Source organism: Neophocaena asiaeorientalis, unplaced genomic scaffold (genome assembly GCF_003031525.2).
Source record: "Neophocaena asiaeorientalis asiaeorientalis breed wild unplaced genomic scaffold, Neophocaena_asiaeorientalis_V1.1 scaffold558, whole genome shotgun sequence".
Lineage (NCBI taxonomy): Eukaryota > Metazoa > Chordata > Mammalia > Artiodactyla > Phocoenidae > Neophocaena > Neophocaena asiaeorientalis.
Window position 1 is genome coordinate 45,102 of NW_020172780.1, and position 15,021 is coordinate 60,122.

Sequence of the window (15,021 nt, forward strand, 5' to 3'; positions counted from 1 at the left end):
TCCTCAAAAAATTAAAAACATAACCACCATGTGATCCAGCAGACCCACTTCTGGGTTTGTATGCAAAAGAATTCAAAGCAGGATCTCAAACAGATATTTGCACACCCACATTCATCGTAACATTATCCAAAATACCCAAGATGTGAAGAAACCCAAATGTCCATCAACAGATGAACGGATAATGGGGCCTATAAATACAATGAAATATTTCCTTCCTTGAAATAAAAGGAAAGCATGTCTCATGCTACAACATGGATAAACCTCTAAGACACTATGCTAAGTGAAATGAGCCACTCATAAAAGGACATGTCATAGACACTCACATGAAGTATCTACAGTAGTTAAAATCATAGAAACATATAAAGGTGATTGTCAAGATCTCAGGGAGGAGGAGGGAGAATTAGGGAGTCTCTGCTGTCCCAACCCCCGCCTGGGTCCTGGGGAAGGAATCAGAACTCAGAAGCAGAAGAGGCTTTGGCCAGCAGGGAAGGTGGGGTGAGGCCAGCAGCCTGAGGGTTCCTTGTCTATGTGGAGGAAAGGTTTGGTCACCTGTAGATCCAGAGCTCCTGTGACCTCCCTCATCCTTCCTTCCTCTCTGGATCGCTCTCTGTGGAGCAGCGCAACACGAACAAGATGACAGTGGCCTGAGAGCATTTCCCACCAAGACTATCTTTATTCACAATTAATATGCCTAACTCCAAAGGTCCTGCTCCCACCCACAGCTGGCCACACCCACCTCCCTAACCCCCCACAATCCCGCACCCTCTCCCCTCTCTGGTGGTCCTGCCCTCTTTCCCTTCCCCCCACATCATCCAGGGTCAGCAGTGAGATGACGAGGAGCCCCTAGGCTCCCCTGGAGTCCGCCATGGAGGGCCGGCCCAGCTGTCCCCTACTGGATGCAGTGCTTCTTCTTCCTCTTCCTTCTCCTCTCTGTGACAAATGGGTCACGATTTCTCTTTCTCAGCTGTGAGGGTTGAGCCAGCCCCAGAGCCAAACCTGGCCTCCCAGACACCCCGAGGCGAGCCAAGGGGATGGGCAGCTTCTCAGCAGCGGCTGGGCGTCCACACAGAGCCCACTTCCTCGACTTGGGAGCAGCTGTTGGAGCTGGGCTGAGACCTCTTCTCTGAGGGGAGGGGGCGTGGGGAGCACTCCAAGCCCCCCAACCTCCAGGGGAGGCCAGGCCTGAGGCATGGGCAGGAGTCTGGGACAGACTGAAAGGCCGCATTCTGTGCTGAGTGCCCACAACGAAGATCATCCCAGGGAGCTTCACCTTGTCTTCACCGGACCCGTCCTTGGGCCTTCGGGCGTCCCGAACAGGAGAGGCCTCTCTGAGAACAGACGCATCCCTGGGTTCCCGTAGAGGGGCAGTGCGCCTTTGACCCTGGGGAGGGGAGGGCCGTCCGGCCTGGTATGGAGAGACCTCCTGACGTCCTCGAGAGGGAACAAAGACTTTGGGCCTGCACAGGCCAGTGTCTGTTTGGATGAGCCTATGAGGAGCCTCAGAATCAATCTCTGATGGGCAGGCTTCATCACTGACCCCTAGATGGGGGTCTTGGTCATGCCTCTGGGCACCTTGGCCAGCGTCGGACTCAGAGGGACTTGAGCGCATTCCGGGTGCACTGTGACTCAGGGCTTCCCGCACACTTTCGTCCTCTTTCAAGGCCAGGAGTCGTTTCTGCACCAGCTGGTAGGAGGGAGGAGGACAGTGTTGGCTCCACACACACGTGTGAGAGGAGGAGCCCTGGGCAGTGGGACAATGGCCCTGTGGGGAGAGGAGGGAACGGGGGACCCCAGGACTTGAATCCAAATACAGACACTGTGGCATTCTTGCCATCTTCCTGCACCTTATTCCAGGCTTTGTGCCCTTCCTTCCCCTCCCAGCTCCCCATCCTCTCCTTCCTTTCACCCTGCACTGCACCCATCCCAGAACGGGCCCTTCCCCATGCCAGGCCTCTCAGGCAGGGGAGGGATGGACAGCGCCATGTGGCCCTCCGATTCTGGGGCCCTACCTCTCCCCTGTTCACTGGGGTCCCTCCGTGCCCTGGTCTTCCTGGGTGTCCCTTGTCTCCCCTGTTCTACCGGGGATCCCTCCATCCTCTGGCTCCCCTGGGTCATCTGGGTTCCCCTGTCCCCTGGGGTCTCCTTCCCTTAGGGTCCCCTGGCTCCCTGAGTGTCCCTCTACCTCCCTTGGCTCACTTCTTCGGGGGTGAGCCCTTCCTCCTGCTCCAGCTCCTCCACTAGGGCCAAGAGATCCAGCTGTGGGTCTGGGGAAAGCAATTCTGCCAGGAATCGAGGGTGAATGACTGCCTCCACCTCGGACAGAAAGAAGAGGCTGTGAGCATCCTTGGCCAGGAGTAGCCTGTGAGACAAGAAGACCCGGAGGGAAAGTGAAAAGCAGAGACCCACCCCACTCTCCTCCACAAGGCGGGGATGCTCAGCACACACACACACACACACATGCACACACACACACATGCACATACACACATAAAAGAGCACATACACAGAGGCACAAGTCCACCTCCTGACCACCGAGCGCACGTTGGAGAGGGCATTGTTTGGGGGACATTGCTGTGGGTGTAGGGGGGTCAGGACCACCTGAAGCCTCATGCACTGCTGGAGAGGGGAGGCAAGGGGGGCATCTAAGAGAGTCACAAGTAAGGAAGTGGGGAACCTCCAATTTTCGAGGGGTCTCCCCATCAAGCCCACTTCTTAGGCAGACTTTGTGTGGGGTCCTTTGACAGGGAGGTGTGAGAGTAGTTACAAAACTGACCAAGTTAAAACCCCATAGTGACAAAGGGAATCAGTGACCCCATCCCCCACCCCCCGTCTCGGTGGCTGTTTTGGTTGAAAGACCAGTGCCCCTGTCTTCATGGAAAAGGATCCACGTGGGGACAGTAGCCAACCCTAGGCCACTGTTACCTGTGCCTTCAACTCCAGTGGGAACCTGGGTGCCTGGCTGAAGGCCCACTTTCGGGGCTGGGGGCCCCCGAGGATCCAGCTTCGGTGGGGCTGGAGGAGGCAGGTCCTGCGCGCACTGCATCCACTGCCACTTCTGAATCTGCATCTCCTCCTCGACCTCAAATTCCATGAACCTGGGGGGTGACGGAGGCACAGGCCACCCTGAGAAAAAGGCCTGGGTTCTGGAGCCCAACAAAGGCAGCCAATAATGAGGGATTGGGAGAGGATGTGCCCTGAGGCTGTCAAGGCCCTGTGAGGTGCTGTCCACAGCAGAGAGCTGCTCCTGGAACTGATACAAGATCTGCGACCCTTCCTGCCTCACCAGCACTGGAGGCCATTCAACAGCATCGACCCAGGTCGCTGAATTGAACCAGGTCAACGGGACACGTGGCTGACCCAGGGGGCACCCTCCTCATGCCCCCCGTCCCCATCCAGAACCACATGAAGGGCTGACACCTAGAGGCTGGAACAGGCATGTGTTCCCCACAGGGGTCCTTGCCCGAATCCAGGACCCTGGGCTAGGACTGAGAGTCCTGGAACATGGACCTGGAGACAGGGCCCAGGAGAGGCTGGACGACGTGGATGCTGAGCTTACAGGAGAGGCATTCCTTTCCTCTGAGAGGTGCTCGTTTGTTTGCTTTTCTTTGTTAAACCAAGGGGATTACCATGGAGCCAACAACGGAAGGGCCAGAGACCGTCGGACTGACGACAGCTGGCTTCCCCAGCCTCTTCAGGGATGCCAGGGTACCCACTCAGGCCACTTTTCATGAGGAGAGAGGGTCCCAATTCTATGTCAGTGGCCGCCAGCCACCTACCACTAAAGAAGCAGCAGGCTGGCGGGTGCAGCTCTTTCTCCGGCCCAGCCCATATGGCCGGAGTTGGACCCCTACTGGACTCACAGCTTCACCCTGCCCCGTCCTGAGACCTTCATGTCAAGGCAAGGGTAGGTCAAAATCAGGGGACGGCAGAGCTCCTGGTGGAGGAAGGACATAATACCCAAACTGTCAAGGTGAGGGAGGGGTTTCTGGAGGACAGTAGGTCCTCTGGGCTGCGGGGCCCCTGTTCTTGGTGACAGCCCTTTTCCTTTGTCCTCTCTGATGAGCATCCCCATGGCCAGACACTGCCCTCACCCAGTCCCCTCAGCCTCCATGCAGCCCCTGGGCCCAGGACGCTGACTCACTTTTCTGCTATCTCATAGTAGATCATCCGGTCAAAGTTGCTTATGCGCTGCCATTCCTGCACGGCCCTGCACAGTCCCCACTCGAGCGTCATGGTGGGCTTCAGGCGGGCCATGGATCGAAGCACTGGGCTGTAAGACCTTGGGGTCAGTCTCCGTGTCCAGCCCAGCCCCCACCTGCCTGACCCCACCTGCCAATGTGGACCACACATCACTCAACACAGCATGACTGAGCAACAGGAGGGTGAGAGGCAGGTGTCTGGGAGGGCAAAGACAAGGCTTCCCGGCCACTGCTGTCACCGCCTCACACTCACTCGAGGATGACCATCCACTCCCAGGCTACAGCTGGGACACTGTGCCTTGGGGAGCTCTTTTCCTCTTCAAGGCTGCCTTTTCGTAAGAAAAATCACTATCATCAATGAGGCATGGCATATGCCAGGCCATCTGCTAACACTTCATAGATTAGCCCAAGGAGTCTTCTGCCAGGTCCTCTGAGTGAAGTGTGACTGTCCCCTTTTTAGGAGGGACCGGAGGTTTAGGATGGAAATGCCTGCCAGGCTCACAGCTCTAGTGGGACAGAGCCCACGCCCTTAGGAGAGCTCTCCTGTCACCCTGTTCCTAGTGGAATTCTCCACAACAACGAAGTCGAGGCGTGCATTAAGCGCTCTCCTGGGCCCCGCGCTCCTCCCCCTCCTCCGAAGTGACCTCCCCCGGCCACGTACACTCAAGTCCTGTATGAAAGGAGACGGCACCACAGGAGACTGCGGCATCCACTCCTTGGCTCCTCACCGTACAGCATGACCTTCTCTGACTGCAAGTCTTCAGTCCATATTACCATGAGAATCATGGAAGAGCAAGTTGGCTAGACTCTCAGGGTGGTGGGGTCAGGTGAGATAAGGCACATTTCAGTCATGATGTCATGGACTGGCAGACTCACCCATATGACCGACAATGTGCCTTCTCATAGCATGGACATCGCTCTCAGACCTTGCTTCCAGTATCCCTAGAGACCTAACCTGCGAGTGCATCCCCAGGTCCTCTTTATCTAAAAGCTCCGATAAGCTCACGACCCCCTGAGCATTCACTCACATGAGAAAGCAGGAAAGAGCTTCTGCATCAGGACTCTGGGGAAGGTATCTCCGTGCCAGTGGCTTGAGGCACTGCCAACGTCGGAAGTTACTGTACACGCTCTGGGGGATAGAGCAGTCACCCTGCGAGGTGTAGGGCTGGTTGGTGGCCAGGCTGCCCTCCCTGGAAGTGCCATGTGGCCATGGGCCAGAGTTCACTGGGCGAATAATAGGGACCAGCTGGGCAACTAGTGGTGGAGCTTGAGGAGGAAAGCCTGGGGTCCAGCCTCCCTTGCCAGCCTGAGTAACTCCAACAGCTGGAGCAGTCACAATGGTCTCCATCGCAGGGTTTGTTACGAATACGGGTGCAGGACATGCAGCACTCCCACTGAGGCCTCCTGGAGCGCTCCAGGTGAGGGGGCCCTGAGTTATGATAAAGGTCTGAGTCTGGGGCGCCTCCACTGGCCTCCCTTGTGACCTGACTTGGACAGTGAGGTTGCAAGCCCCAGGGGCACTGGGTCCACGGCCACCATTAGCCACCAAAGGTGTCGTGGGGAAAGCTGGCAGCAGGCTGCTGCCAGGAGGGAATGCTGGGGTGATGGGAGGTGGCAGGTGCTGCCCCCAGGGTGGCCGGTGCTGGGGGCCAGGAATGGGTGGAAGAAAGGGCACTGCCGTGAAAATAGACAAGGAGGCACCAGGGTTCATGATGACATCCGGTCCCAGCACTGGAGATGCTGTTGAGGCAAAGGAAAGGAGTGAATGGGGGAGGAGAATGGGCCAGTGGGACAGAGGTTTTCTGCGGCCTCAGAGTGTAATCTCCACAGGTGAGAGAAACCTGGACAAGGGAAACTGCAGCGTGCAAGTGTCATCAACTGCTTTTCATGCCCTGACCTCCAGTTGAGAATTATTCCACTGGTGACCCCGCGCCCATCCACCAAGGCCCCTGACCCCTGCCTGCCGAGAAGAAATTGCCTCAGCAAGCACTCACTTGGAGAGCCTCCCTAAGGCAGCCCCTGGAAGCTACGCTTCACAGGCTGTCTCCCAAGACCTGGAACTGTGTGCACATCCGCTCTGTGAGAAATGCCCCTCAGCCGGCGTACTAGCAGGTAGGGACCTCCTGCAAGGTAAGTTCTAGGCACCCAAAGGCACTGTGTAAAACATTAGGGCCCCACCTCCTCCTCAGTCCTCCCTTTCCTGACGCTCAGTATAAATCCCCTCTTTCTTTCCTAGCCTCACAAAACAAAACAAAATGCTGGTAAATATCTCTCTAATGGAATCCTGATACAAACCCATAACACTGGCCCAGAATGCACCCGCATCTCAGAACAACCCACAGCAGGTACGTAACCTGGGCCAGGTCCTGCCACCCCCTTCCCGGTGCCCAAAGTCACTGTCATCACTCAGGAGTTCTGTTCCTAGGAGGTGGGGGTGGTCTGAGAAGTAGGCACGTGTCCCTTAGATTCTGTCATTTCACAGCCAGTGATGGCTGCAGAGGAGTAAACAAGGGCCAGGGAATTGTTATGTTACATTGGTCGTGAGAGTACAGACTGCCTGTGGTCCTTCCCCTTCCAGCTCCCCATAACGGAGAGACAATCTGAGAAGCAGGCATAAGCCAGTTGCCACGGTGATCAAGTTCTCTGGAACACATGCCTGTTCAGGAGAACAAGGTACACACCACGGTGCACCTAATTAACCAGAACAGGTGTCATAGGACGTTTAGTAATAATACAGAACGTCTTTCTGACCCTGGGCTACACTCCTTCCCCCTTTAAAAGGGGAAGCAGCCTTCATAGTCATTCCACCCGAAACAACCCCACTCCACATCTGTTCCCTGCCCATGAAGGAGTGACATAAAATATGAACAAACTCTTCCTCTCAAGGCAGCCTGAGGGTCCACCATGAGATACTGGACAAGATGAAGTAGGTCTGAAGTACTGCGATTCCACAAAAGGAAGAACAATTCAGAGCAACTCAGGAACCTGAGCCCTCTCTTGGCTGAAGTTACACGGTTGCCCATCCCCTGTTGAATCCAAGGCAACAGTTACCTGAACTGAGAAGTGATCTCTGGGCTGGGAGGAGTGGACGAGGTGTGGGCTGCGGCCATTTCAGTAACCTCCTGACTAGCTCTCGGAGAGGACACTTCACTACAGGTGTGGCCACACACAGCCCCATTGAATAGTTTTCTCACCAAGACCATCTCTCCCCAGGGCCCCCTGCGATACAGTAGGCTCCTGTTCAAATCCCTTTGAAAGATATGGTGAGGCAAGCTTCAGGTATCTCAGGAACATAGTACAGGTCTAGGCTTTCCTCATGACCTTCCCTGTGTCACCACCAGGACATCACACAAATCCTTACACACACATTTCAGAGTGGCTTGTCTCCTTTCTAGAAAGAATCAACCTGTCTGCTGCCATCCTTTCTCCATAGCCAGGGCAATTCCTCTTGATCTACCTCCAATGACCCCTCCTCCCCAGTGCAGTCTCAGGTTTCTTCAGGCTCCCCAGTCTCCCCAGGTGAAATGTCCTTGTGTGTCCAGTGCTCTCTTCTCCCTCTACTTCAGTCCAACTATGTGCTCACAGTGAAGTGTCACGTGTGAACCCGAAGGATGTGAGGGATGGCAGGGTCTCTGAGAACACATTCCCTGCCTATAGGCTTACCTCCTTCTGAAGCCACCCTGCAGGCTTGGGCACGGACTACTGCTGCCTGGTAGCATGAATGAGAAGAATCAAGACCAGGACCCAGAGAGTGACTTGCTTCATCAGATGGTCAGGATCCAAGTAAAGAGGGACAAGTTAGAATCTAAACAGTAGAATGTGGGCTAAAACATTCTGCAGTGGGGGAGGGGCAGAGGCCAGGGGGTTCTGGGTAGGGTGGGGTGGGGAGACACTCCATGAGGGCTGTGCCAGGTAGGCAGGAACTGGAAGTTCCTTCCACCTCCCACAGTGACAACACAATTGGCATGTGCCTCTTTAGGCAGTTTATAAACTGTTTCTTTGTTTCTCGGCACAGAGTTTGGACATGACGGTCCCTTACTTTTACTTCTTTATCCATCAACCTAGTTTTGTGTCCCTCAACACACTCTGCTTCCTACCTGGCTCTTGACTTACTTCAACAGAGACTAGACTTTCTGAACAAAATACCCAAGTGTTAGTCTGATAAACATAAATAATGGCCACATGGAACTGAGTATTTGAAATTAGGATTGTCTCAGCAGATGCAGTGTCTTTGACTGCTGTATGTACATCACTCCTAAGGAAGTGGTCCTTGTGCTCCAACCAACATCCAGCAGGACCAGCCTTACTAATGATCCTTTGTGCTGGAAAGCCCCTGGCCATCAAAAAACTGTCATGCAGTCCCCATGTCCAAGACCAGAATTCACTAAATGTCTTTCTCATAGTATTCCATGGTTGTTAAAGATTTAGTTTTTTACCTTTTAAATGATTTTAGTATAATATTTTAAGCGAGTAACACCTTCTCATGATTCAAATTTAAATTGTGCAAAATGGACTATGCAGTGGCGAGTCCTCCTCCCACCTCTTTCCCCTGTCAACCCAATCTTCTTTCCCGGAGGAAACCAGTGTTTTACCCTTTTCATTAAAATCTTCCCAGAGATACGTCACGAAACTAAAAACGAATGCAATCTATTTTCATTTTTTAAAATGCCTTCATTTTTTTTCTAGTTGAAAATTCATATATGTTCCAATATATCTGAGGATATTTCCAATGATTGTCTTTGTACGGGTATCGTGGCTCCTCTGTTTCTGCACTAGATTCCTAGAACAAGAATTTCTAGTCTCTTAAATTTCAAAGCACCTGAAAGAATAGGGTGGCTCGATCTAGTAAAGAAAAGTAACAAATGCCTAACTGAATTTGGTTTTTGAATTTCACATAAAAAATGAATTCGTTTTTAGTACAACTGTGTCCCATGCAGTATTTTGGACAATTTTACTGCAAATTCTTTCCCTGTTTATCTGAAATTTACATTTAACTTGAAATCTGTATTTTATCTGGCAACACTACCAAAAAATTAGAACATACTAAGCTATTATTAGTTACTCATCCTTATGAGAAAGAGAACTTGGAGTGAAGAGACTCAAGTGTGCATCTTGGCTCCAACACAAAACACAATTGTAAACATACACAAAATCTGTAGGCTCTTTGGATGAAATGGATTCGGAAGAGCCATCATATAGCACTGAACGTCTTGGCGTAGTAGGGGTAAGGACAGAAGTAAGGAACAAGAAGGCAGAAAATCTTCTTCTCTTTCCTTATGTTAAAGGGACTAAACATCCTAGAGCCCTGGTTTTTCTAGGTGTTAAAATTCCACTACCCATGAGATGGATGTGCACCTTGACACAATGCCAAGAGTTTATCCACCAGTGTCCAATCCCCATTCATACAAACCCACTTCCATCTAAATCCTAGCCTGCAAGCCCTGCTTATAAGTTTGTTAATTTCCTGTCTGCATTACATACACTTGCTCTTTAGAATCTAGGCTCATCATTGCATATGGTCCCATCTGCATGGTAACCATGGTAGCATTCCTTTTAAAAAACTTGTTTGATTATTATTTTCATATTGAGAATCCATGTCAGTCAGTTTACCACTATCAAAATGATATGAAAGAGTATTCATGTTATGTGTTGTGAGAAGAGAGGACTGTTAGGAAACTTGTCAAGGGAGATGAAGGGTGAAAACCTCAGAGGATGGCAACCAAATCTCTTGGGAGACGAGATTCACTGACTGCTGTAGCAGCAGTAGAACTCCTACTGATTGTGGGGTGTTGGGGAAGGAAACAGGTTTAGAAGGACTGTTCCGCAGTGTGAAAAAGACTCCTGTTGGTGCTTAAGAAGTTCCTTGCCCCTTGTCAGGAAAACTGACTCAGAAGAAGATGAGAAGATAAGGTGAGAATATTTCAAGCAACATCATGGTGAACTTTATATCAAGAAACTCCTGTTGGGGACTGAAAAAAATAAACAATTTGTGAATATCGCTCAGTACTGGAGCTTTTATAATGAAGGAAAACTTAAATGATTTTCAACCAATAACTTCATACTAGAGGGACGGTGAGGCAAAATATTGTACCCAGGCACTCAAGAAAGTCAGGCTTCCTTGTTGCTTCCTCCCTTTGTTCAGTCATTCAACCAATTATTTACAATATTCTCACTCATAATTCTGATACAGTATTTGAAGGACTCTTCTCAAGGGCACTGATACAAAAATTGCACTGTGCAAATTTAGCCAGTCCCAATTCTGCAATCACTTCTGTAATACTTCAAAATCCTACACCCCAGAGTCAATCAAATTAGCCCAAATGTAATTTGGGAAGACCAGTCACAGAAGGGAGTATCTAAAAGTCCTTTGGATCATGATCTCTATTCCTGCACAGAGGCTGGGGGCAGGCATTGACTACTGAGAAAAAACATCTCTGGACATGCATCACAAGCCTCAGAAGACAGTTCATCTTCCACTCAATCACGAAACATTAAAGAAACAAAGAGATACCATGTTTGTGTCTTATGGAGTTTTCAAGTCTCTGCACTTGGAGGCGCTTAGTGCTGTTAGATGTGAGGGGTCTTCAGAGGCATCCTGTTGAGTGAGAAATGCTCTAATCTTGCAACTGACAAAAAATAGGATCTGATGATTGAAGTTTCTTTGGGAAGTATTACAAAGGCAGGTCAGTAAGTTGATCCTGCTACTATTTTTGTTCTTGTTGTTTTTATTGTCAACTGAAATTCTGCAAGATATTATAAAAAAGGTGGAAGGGAAATTAAAATTGTTCCCATACTACCTGCTGTGTTGAAATTGGCCCAGATGGTCAACTCTTTCTCAAAATTATTTTTTAAAAAAACCCAAAACCCTACAAAGGAAACACCTGTGAATCAACATTTATTGAACAACCTCCATGTATTAAATACACTGAGAAAAAATATTCTAGAAGAGTAAATGCGTTGGAGAAACTCTAGGAACGGAGTCAGGAGACAGTATCTTAAGAGTGTTTCCCAGGTCTGAAATTCTTTGCTAGAATTGTTCTTTAAAAGAAACTTCAGGCTTGCTAGGAAAAAGGACCTACTGTTTTTTGAAAGGCATAAACAAGAACCAAGGAACTGCAGTCCAAAGGGCATGAAAGCACTTGCCCCAATTTGAGGCTACTGTGCTTACAGCGGAGCTCTCCAGAACTCTTTGTAGCTAAGTGCATGGGTTTCACGTGTGCAATATAAAAATCATGAGTGCACATCTCACAAGAGCTGGTTTGAAGAAGAGACCGTCACGAAAGTTCCCGGCGGGGAGCGTCGCCAGACAAGCTCCGCAGCGTGCCCGACGCTCCATTTCTCTCCTCTCCTGCAGAGACCTCTTGGAACAGATGCCCGCGCGCCCCGCGCCTGCACGCCTGCGCACGCCCACTGGGCGCGGGGCTCTCGGGGACGCCGAACGCAGTCCACTAACGGCTCCAGGCATCTGTTGGGACAGTCTGCTCCGGAAGACAGGATCGCATGCGCAAGCGCGGACGGTGGGGCCCGAGCGGCCGTCCGGCGGGGGCGGTGCCTCTCGTGGCGGCCTCTAGTATCAATTATAGAAATCCTGAGGTAAGGGGTACGGGGACTTTTCACCCCTCAGCTGTCACCGCTCTGCGCTGTTGTTCACCCTGTGGGTTATTTGTGCCCTTGTCCGTGTAAGGAGACTCGCCACAATGTGGATTCACGCCCCCATAGAGCTCGATTCCCTTGAGGTGTTTACCCCAGGGTTATTGGCACCACTGGGGAGCCGGCTGCATGAAGGGTTCAGCGACTGCGGGGCCTACAGTGGGAGGCAAATAGTGTGTGCGAGCTATTAAACAGGTGCCGTTCTAGTCTGCGCCTTGTGAAGAGTACAAAAGCTAGAGGGAAGTTCTTGCGAGTTGAAAACCCTCATCTGGTTCCAAAGGTGTAGCTCAGGTGATTGGAAAATGAGTGAAGATCGAAGGAATACTCTCATAGTTTCACTAGTGTCTTCCTTCTTATCATAAAAACATCAATCAACACTTATGTTCAAACTGCATTCTTTTGTCAGTGATGGGAGCAGCTTTGCTGAATGTGGTAATAAACATGTATTTGTAGTCTGATGTCAAATCATGATTGATTTGCAAGCATAGATGGGGTCTGTACATATTTAATTGGTTGGTGGGAATCTGATATGTAGTCAAATGTGCGGCTTGGTTTTGTCTGTGCATATTTGACTTTGAAGGGAGGTCATGCCTGTGTTTTTGTGAGAGTGTGTAAGAGTGAGTGCTGTATTTGGAGAGTGTTGAGATGTGACGCAGGCATACTCAAGGAGTTGGTGGTTAGGTGTTTGTAACTTGGTGTTTGGGGAATATGTTTACATGTGTTCTTTTCTCCTACGAATTTGGGGATTTGTGTGTGTCTAATGGTGGATTTGGAAGGATTATCTGCCTATGCATAAGGGCAATGTCAGGAAAAGTAGTGGTGTATATTACTTTGGGTGTCCAGTCTGTTTGTTTTGTATATTTGGGGAATGTAGGCTGATCATTTGTGTATTCAGGGCATGTTGTATGGTTATGGGGTGTTTGTGTGTGTGCATTTTCAGGAGCTATCTATGTATATTTGGATGTGTAGGGGGCAAGTCTGTGACTATTTTATGGGACTGGTGGATGTTGTATATGTAGGTATGTTGTGTTTGTATGATTCTGTATTCTGCAAGATGGCAGAGTTAATTCTGTGTGAGAGGTTGGGAATGTGGGGTTATGTATACGCCAGTAGTGTGGTACTGTATGTGTATTTGGAAGAAAGGGCGTATAGGGTGATATTATTGCATATTTGTCGTGTACTAGGTAATTGTGGTGCTCTTTGGGACTTGTGGAGAGTTGTGTGTTAAATGAGTTTGTGTATTCAAGGGGCATGGCCACTTGGAGGAATATTTGCTGAGGCTGTGCATTTGTAATTTTCAGTAGGAGCCTCTTAGGCTTATGTATTTTGGGAAGTGAGTATATGTGTATCTGATAGAGAGGTGGGGTTCTATGTTTCCACAGGGAAGATGGACAATTGCATTTATATGTATTAGAAATATGTGATACTGGTATTTGTTAGTACTTGCATATGTGTGAGCTGGCTCCTGATAGCTAGGGATAAGTTGATATATGGAAGTTGTTTCATAAATGGTTTGCTGGAGATATTTCCATGTATCTTACTTGTGTATTCTAATCCGTGTGTGTGTCCATCATCAGGTGCATGCATTATCAAAGTTTGTTCATAAGGTATGGAGTTGTTAGCAGTATTCAAAGTGTATTTCTTTGGTGAATGCTAGGGTGTTTATACATGTGTTTGGTAGGAGTAAGAGGTGGTCTGTCTATATATTCAGGGTGAGGGTAGAAATATATATATATATACACACACACACACACACATATACAGTTTATATGTTGGGGTAGTGGTGGGGAGCTTGTATTCTGGAGAGGTAGCATAATGTATAGTGTTTGGGAGGGGATCCATATGTTCAGGGGTTAGGAATATTTGCATGTGTGTGTCCATAGGTGTGTGAGAATTGTGTATGTGTATTAGTAAGACTGCAGAAGTTGTCGGTGTTTTTCTGTTTTGAGTGTGTCTGAGCATTTGGGGTGTATACTCATGAGGAGTTTGTGGGTGTGTGTATTTGTGATTTGTGCGTATATCCGGAGGCTTAGAGTCCTCTATGTGTCTATTTTGAAATGTAATACCTGAAGAATTTAGTGGTGTTGCTGGTATGTGTGTTGTCAGTATTAGTGAGGTGGACTTGTATGTACAGTTGATCCTTGAACAACACGGGTTTGAACCACACGGGTCTACTTAGAGTGGATTTCTTTTTCAGTAAATACTACAGGACTACTACAGGATCCATGGACACAGAGCCACTGCATGGAGGGTTGGTGCCCTAACCCCCAAGTTGTTCAAGCGTCAGCTGTATTTGCTAAGTATAGGTTATTTGTGTCTGTGTGTGTATTTGAGTTCCTGGGGCTTCTGGGGTATGTATTCTGGGGGATGTGAGAGTTTAGTTTGAGTGTTTGGGAACCAGTAGACTGTGTAGGTTATGTGTGTGTGCAGGAATCCTGCAGTATATATATTTTAGGGCCGTGGAATCTCATACGGGTCTGTTTTGGCGTTGTACATGAGACAGTTGTGTACTTGGTGAGCCTGTGTGATTAGGTACTAAGTGTGTACATCTGGATGGTGTATTGGTTGCACATGTTTGTTTTCAGGCCCATGTTGTGTGTGTATATATAGTTGTGAGGGTGGAATATGAATATTCAGTGTGAGTAAGCTTTTTTCTGTAAAAGTTTAGGTAGTAAGAGGTGGTCTGTTTGTGTATTTATTCAGGGTGAGGGTAGAAATGTACGTGTGTGTTCAGGATATATATGTATATGTACAAACACATATGTATATGTGGTAACCTTTTGGTTATATATCTGTTGTGGGGGTTGAGGGTTCTACTTGGGGTGTAAGTGGATTCTGTGCACATATTCATAGGAAAAGGTATGGCATGTGCTGGAACTGGTTCATACTATCTTGGGATAGTCAATGGTGCATATCTCTTCCCAGGTCTGTGTTCAGTGATGTCAGGTGGGTAGCTTTAAACTGGTCATGCTGGGAATGTTTATACCATGTAGATAGTATAAATGAAGTCTTTCCCACCTTTCTCAGAGAGCTTTTTATCAAGCACTTACCAGCGTACCACTGGTGTGTGTGTTTGGATGTATGTGTGTATGAAGCAAGAATATTTGGGCATCGGTGGGTAAGTATGGGACACTCATGTGAATTGTGAGTGGGGCATCTGGGGCTATGGGCC

The 15,021-nt window shown here is 49.4% G+C and overlaps 1 protein-coding gene across 1 annotated transcript; it reads right to left on the reverse strand.

The window, feature by feature from the left end:
* Positions 1–889: 889 nt before the first annotated feature.
* Positions 890–7,402, reverse strand: LOC112397229 (NUT family member 2G-like). The gene is made up of 8 exons (XM_024741332.1): positions 7,251–7,402; positions 6,230–6,336; positions 5,228–5,939; positions 4,142–4,270; positions 2,923–3,095; positions 2,504–2,642; positions 2,197–2,359; positions 890–1,684 (listed from the first exon to the last, which is right to left on the reverse strand). Exons 1-8 carry the CDS (start codon positions 7,400–7,402, stop codon positions 890–892), a joined length of 2,370 nt encoding a protein of 789 aa, XP_024597100.1.
* Between the last annotated feature and the right edge of the window lie 7,619 nt (positions 7,403–15,021).